Raw genomic sequence first — 7020 nt, forward strand, 5'->3', positions numbered from 1 at the left:
TGGCAATGGTGTTGATGCTGATGTTTACCCTAGATAATTTTTTGAACCCAGCACAAAACTGAAAGTATGGTATATTGGTATTATAAAACAATGCATTGTACTAATGTTATGGTAATTTAAAGCTGTTTTATTTCTATTACAAATGTCTGTCTGTTGTTTTTCTTAGGTGCAGTTGGAACGTATTAGGCAGACTGAGTCACTAGAGGCAATCCGAGCTATCCTGAATGATACTAAACTGACTGACATTAACCAGCTTCCTGAGACATGACATTGCGGTGGCACAAAGTTCTATGGTTGCAACTGAGTTTTTTTTTCCAAAACTCATCTTTATAGTAACAATTAATTATTATTTAACTCTTAACCAGATCAGAGGACATGGCTGTATGTGAATAAGAGCACTGTATAAGGGAATAAATCATTGTGCAGGCAGGCGTCATGAAAGTCTTTTCATGAGGAACACTAATAAAACTTGTTGCTTTCTCTGACTAAACAGTGCTGTATCTCCAATAATAAAATTCTGTGAGTTTTGTCTATCATTTTATTTTTGGGTAACAAAAGCAAAGTAGGATCCTTAGTTCAGGATATGAAGGGCTTTTTGATGGTCTCCACATGCATCCTTCTGTTTATCCCGTCCAATTATCACAAGTATAGTGGCAGTGCTCGGAGCCCCTCTTTTTTTTTTTTGGCAGGTTTATTGTGCACATTATAATTCAGTCCTTGTATTTTGAACACTTTTTAGATGTGAATGATCTTCTGTAATGGAACTGTTTTACTTTCCTAATGGCAATTTTGGAATCAACCTGCTGAATATAAATCTAGTTATCGCTACGGTATGAAAGAGACTAGATGGGGGCAAGGTTATTATGGTGCAGACACAGCCTGACTTAATTATTGATCCAGTTCCAGAATCTGTGTACATATAATGGTATAATAGCACTCATTCCTCTTTGGCTGGAGGACGGGATTAGGATTCAGTTTTTGCTGTTCTTGATGCATCTGCAGTGAAAACTAAGCAGTCACATGTGAAGAATGTTAACAATACCATTGCAATATGCTGATTTCTTTTTAACGGACTCACAGCAAAATGAGTAGTGGTGTGATCTGTTGTGCAGTAAATAGACATAAAACCAATTTTAATTCTGTATATTGCAGCATGCACTGCCAGTTTAATGTGTACAGCAGTAACAATGTCTGTTGCATGTCATGTTTTGTACAACATATATAGTAAATGCTCATGGCATACTTTTGCATTTGTCTGTAGAAAGGGTTCATTTCAGTTCTCCCTCATCATTGATGGATACTGTACGGTTCCTTTTTAGATAAACACTGAAGCCACAAGCTGCAAAAAATTATTCTGCAGCAAGAAAGAATCTGCCACCAATGCAGACCTATTAAATTAGGGGTGTTACAGAAAGCTCTACCCCAAAACACTGTTTACATACAGAGAGTGCTATTACTTGTTACTCTAGTCTATGTCCTAATTTAAAGTGCTCTCCATGGTGACAGATTATCAGTCATTGACTTTGCCACCTGCTTCACTTTTTTTTTTTGGTAGCTGCTTTTAACGGTTTCACGTTATATTGTTTTACATGATTGTACAGCAATCCTTAAAATCAAGTTATATATTTTTTTGTGACCCACTAGTTTGAACTTTCAGTAACTGTTTACAAATCTATATTTATAAATGACAAATGATTTAGTACATTCCGGACATTGCTACTCAAGCAATGGACAAAACCTCAAAATTGGTTCTGAGAAGAATGATGCTAAGCAAGAGATGGAGGCTCTATTACTAGATAGAACTTTTTTTCATATTAGGCATCTATAATAGGGTGCCCTTATATCACTACTATAATGACTGCTATATTGACCAATCAGGGAGGGGGTCTAAAGAAAAGTTTGAATACAAGGCAGCACATCTCTTTTTCAATGGCTGAGAGGGATTGCCTAAAAGGCTCACCAATTGTGTGGACACGTTTACTTGATCAAATGATCCCTTACAGCCCAGTCTGCATGCTAAAATCAATGTAGGAATAGAATGTCTGTAGCACACGTCATAGATCCAACATAACTTTGTCAGCAAATGCAGTGCAGTCTGTAAACTTCTTGCTACTTCCCATTCGGAATTTAAATTTACTTCATGCTACTGGCCCTTTCAGTTTTTAAGGGGATCTCCTGTTCCCTAGCATATATGTGCCAGTTGTCTGATATTTTTTCTCGCTGGTGGTTTTGTCTCTTGTAGTTAATCACGGTCTCCGCTTCCTATTCACTGACCACGTGGTGGACATGAGCTTATACATAGTAGGTAATCCCCACAAGGGCGAGGGGAAAAGCAGCTGGTTTAGGCTATGATAAGTATGAGGTGAATTTCGGATTACCTCAGACCCTAATTGATGCAGTCACCTCATTAGTGCAAGTTCAGATTCACACACAGAAAATATATATTTTATTTATTCCCCCCCCCCCTCCCCCAGATGCTGCCAAAATAATAACCCATTCTCGCCCGTGCAACTACCGCTCCCTGCTTCCAGTGACATCCAGGAAATACAGAAACAGACTGGACAGCTGATCATTAACTGCAGGGGTGACCGGTCTTAGCCAGTTCCTGCAGGGTCAGGGCCACACAAAAGCAGGATAATGTTGAGAGCACTGGGGACTGAATATGATGTCAATACAGCAGTGGCTCTGAAGCAGGGCAGGTATGGGTTTTGGGGGGAGGGGGTTGACAGCACCTGAGGGCATTTATGAAAAAATGTCACCCTTAACGTCCTCTTTAAATATAACTTCCAAAATGCCTGAAAAAAACAATAATACAAAAAGTCATAGTTGAGAAAAAATACCACTTAAAACCCACATCCACTTACAAAGGTGTTAAAAATGCCAAATAAATCCTGTCTAAACCTGGGCTAACAACAGAACCTGAGGCAGCCAACACTAGAAAATAAAAGTAACTACCCATAAGTATGTCTGGGGTAATTTAGGCCCTTAAAGGGGTACTTCTATTTAAAATTCTTACTCTTTCCAGTACTTATCAGCTGCTGTATAATACAGAGAAAGTTCTTGGGGGAGATTTATCAAAACCTGTGCAGAGTAAAAGTTGCCCAGTTGCCCATAGCAACCAATCAGATCGCTTCTTTCATTTTCAAAAGGGCCTGTGGAAAATGAAAGAAGCGATCTGATTGGTTGCTATGGGCAACTAGGCAACTTTTCCTTTGCACAGATTTTGATAAATCTCCCCCCTTTTCTTTCCGGTCTGTCCACAGTGCTCTTAGCTGACACATCTGTCCATGTCAGGAACTGTACAGAGTAGGATAGGTTTGTTATGGGGAATTGTTCCTGCTCTGTTTAACTTTCTGGCGTCAGTTGATTTTAAAAAAAAGTTTTCCACTGGAGTACCCATTTAACATTAGCCTTGGCACTCAAGTCTCCTCACTGTTTGCAAATACATTGTAATACCCAATCTACTTTTAGCGTTGTACTCTTCACTGCTATGATCTTGCTACCTTTCTCTTGAATGGGGCCATGCTGCAATATTTAGCTCAGCCACTGCAAATAGTACAGCATAGTCTAGTACATGTAAGCAATGAAGAGACTGTAGAGCTTGTTGGAGCACTGTGGCATCTTCAAACAGCTGTTTTGCTGGGGCGGTGAGATTCAGACCTCCATCAATCCTAAGGCTTTGTTGACAGTTTTTTTTTTTTCTGGCAAAAAAAATGTATAAACATCTCAAGAAATAACAAAGATCCCTTAGTTCCCTGTGGGCTGGAAAAAAAATGGTCCAAAACAGGCTAGAAATCCATTTATGCCTAAAAAACCCAAACAAACTGCTCTTTGGGTTTATAATTAACCTTAAGGGTACATTCCCACACAGCGTATTTGCTGCTACGTATTTTATTTTCTCTGTTGAAGTCAATGGGTAGGAAAATACGCAGCACCAAATACGCAGCAAAATACGCCGTGTGGGAACGTACCCTAAAACAGTATGTGCACATAGCCTAATATTAATGGCCTAATGTGAGGATGGACTCAGTTTTAGACCTGGATTACCCCTTTAAAAAATATTTATACTGCACTTCTTGCAGCTTGGCAGTACAAGTGATGTTTTGGTGAACTGAAAAAAAATAAATAAAAAAGACTGCAAAGGGCTGACATATGTTTGTCACTAAGGGCTCATGTACATGTCCTTGAATGTGAAGTGTCCTCATGTTTATGCCAAAAACAGGCATGAAGACCAGCAGGGGGACTTGAAAATACCCCTCTCCTCTCTACTGGAATTCATTTCTGATTTTGTATAAGAATAAAGAAAGGACATTAAACGCTTTAGCTCACAGACCTCTTGGAATAGAGAACATTGCTGTGCATGTGTTTTAATTGCTTGTCCTTTGACATTTCTTGTATACTGCTCTGGTAAACATTCCACATGTATACTGGTAACAAAACACTTAGGGGGAGATTCATCAAAACCTGTGCAGAGGAAAATTTACCATTTGCCTAACCAACCAGATAACTTGTTTCATTTTTGAGAGGTTCTTTTAAAAATCAAAGAAGCCATCTAATTGGTTGCTTTGGGTAACTGGGCAACTTTTCCTCTATACAAGTTTCAATAAATCTTCCCCTTAGTACCTAGAATTCATGTCTATAGCAGTAAGATAACCACGTCCAGATATTCATTTATTCCCACCTCCTTTCTATCCATGAGGAAAAATACAGCAATATGTCTGTAGAACAAACAGGTTAACCCATGCCTAAAGATAGTATGTTCATTAATGGTGTCACCTACTGCTACAATATGAAGATGAACTGTTTCCTTTACTTGGAGGCAGCTCTTATTAAGTTGTATCTATCTTTCCGGTATACTACAGCTCACCACTCTTAGAATGCATGGTTCTTGTAATGCAGATGTCAGGTGCAGTTTCCAGTAGCGGCACATGATTTTCTGTTTAATTTATTCAATGCAAACGTAATCTCACTAGTTACCAGAACATTTCATGTAAAATACTACTTGACTGATCAGGGTGTACTATATGCAGTTTTGTGTAACAGCCTGGAAAGGACTGTACTATAGTCTGAGCTCTCACCTCAAGTCTTTAATGTCTCCTGCAGAGTTCTGTTGTTAACAGGATTTTTTTTTTCTATAACCCTGTGTAACATATGCTACAGATGTATCCTGTAATGAAAAGTGTTGACAATTAAAAAGCTGCTGAAGAGTCTCATTGTTTGTTGTTTTCATTTTAATATGTACAGTAAGATCTCCCTTAGTGGACACCTCCCAATAGCGGACAGTTTTTTTTATTACCCGGCAGAGTCCCATAAGACTTAAAGGGGTACTCCCACCCTAGACATCTTATCCCCTATCCAAAGGATAGGGGATAAGATGTCTGATCTTGGGGGTCCCGCCGCTGGGATCCCCCGCAGAATTGCATGTGGTACCCACCTGTTTTTTGTGTGGAAGCGACTACGGGAACGGAAGTCCGTGACGTCACGCCCGTCCCCTCAATGCAAGTCTATGGGAGGGTAGTCTATGGGACATCACACGGGGGCGGAGTCCTGACGTCACAGACTTCCGTTCCCGTAGTCGCGACTCAGACCCACCAGCGCTTCTGCACAAAAACAGGTGGGTGCCGCATGCAATACTGCGGGACCCCCGAGATCAGACATCTTATCCCCTATCCTTTGAATCCATAAGTTTACATACACTATATAAAAAGACACATATGCCTGTTTTTCTCACTATCTGACATGAAATCAGAATAAACCTTACCCATTTTTGGTCAATTAGGATTACCAAAATTATTTATAGTTGCCAAATGTCAGAATATTGAGAGATCATTTTTTAAGGCATTTCTACTACTTTGGGACAGCCATGATGATGTCATGTCTTTGGAAGCTTCTGATTGGCAACATCTGAAGTAGATACACACCCGTGGATGTATTTTAATGCACACCAGAAACACACTGCTTCTGTGTGTAACATCATGGGAAAGTTTATAGAAATCAGCCAAGAGAGCAGGAAGAGAATTGTGAACTTGCATAAGTTTGTATCATCCTTGGGTGCAGTTTCCAGATACCTGCAGGTGCCTTGTTCATCTGTACAAACAATTATACATACAGAAAGAAGACGGGTTCTGTGTCTCAGACATGAACGTGCTTTGGTCTGACGTGCATATCAACCCAAGAACAAAAGCAAAAGACCTTGTGAAGATGCTGGCGTAAGCTGGTAAGATTGTGTCATTATTCACAGTGAAACAAGTACTGTATCAACATGGGCTGAAAGGCCACTCTGCTAGGAAGAAGCCATTACTCCAAAAGAAACATATAAAAGCCAGATTAATGTTTGAAAATGCACAGAGGAACAAGAACCTACATTTTTGGAGACATGTCCTGTGGTCTAACAAAAAAAAGTGAACTGTTTGGCCATAATGACCATTGTTACATTTGGAGGAAAAAGGGAGAAGCTTGGAAGCCTAAGAACACCATCCCAACTGTGAAACACGGGGGTGGCAGCATCATGTTGTGGGGTTGTTTTGCTGCAGGAGGGACTGGTGCAATTCACAAAATAGATGGCATCATGAGAAAAGATTATGTAGCAATACTAAAGCAACAGCTCAAGATATTAGCCAGGAAGTTAAAGCTTGGGTGGAAATGGGTCTTCCAAATGGACAATGAACCAAAACATACTGCCAAACTGGTTGCAAAGTGGCTTAAAGGGGTACTCAAGCCCTGAGACATCTTATCCAAAGGATAGGGGATAAGATGTCTCAACGCGGGGGTCCCACCGCTGAGGACCCCAGCAGTCTTGTATTCGCCACCCACCTGTTTGAGCTGCACGCTGCGGTGCCAGCTCACAAATAGCTGGGTGGGGACCACTTGTGAGCTGGGTGGGGACCACGGGGCCAGAGTATCGTGACATCACAACTCCGCCCCCGTGTGATGTCACCCCCACTCCTCGCTATGCAAGTCTATGGGAGGGGGTGTGACGCGAGGGTCCCCACCGGTGAGACATCTTATCCCCTATCCTTT

General features: G+C 40.7%; 1 protein-coding gene across 1 annotated transcript in view; it reads left to right on the forward strand.

Annotated features, from left to right (window-relative positions):
• The window catches only part of RABEP1 (rabaptin, RAB GTPase binding effector protein 1), a 102772-nt gene extending 97563 nt beyond the window's left edge, over positions 1–5209 (forward strand). Inside the window, exon 18 of the mRNA XM_056556366.1 lies at positions 167–5209. Within this exon, the coding sequence (XP_056412341.1) occupies positions 167–268 (102 nt within the window). The 3' untranslated portion in view covers positions 269–5209. The remainder of the gene's footprint in view (positions 1–166) is intronic.
• Positions 5210–7020: the final 1811 nt, after the last annotated feature.

This window comes from Hyla sarda, chromosome 2 (genome assembly GCF_029499605.1).
Source record: "Hyla sarda isolate aHylSar1 chromosome 2, aHylSar1.hap1, whole genome shotgun sequence".
NCBI lineage: Eukaryota > Metazoa > Chordata > Amphibia > Anura > Hylidae > Hyla > Hyla sarda.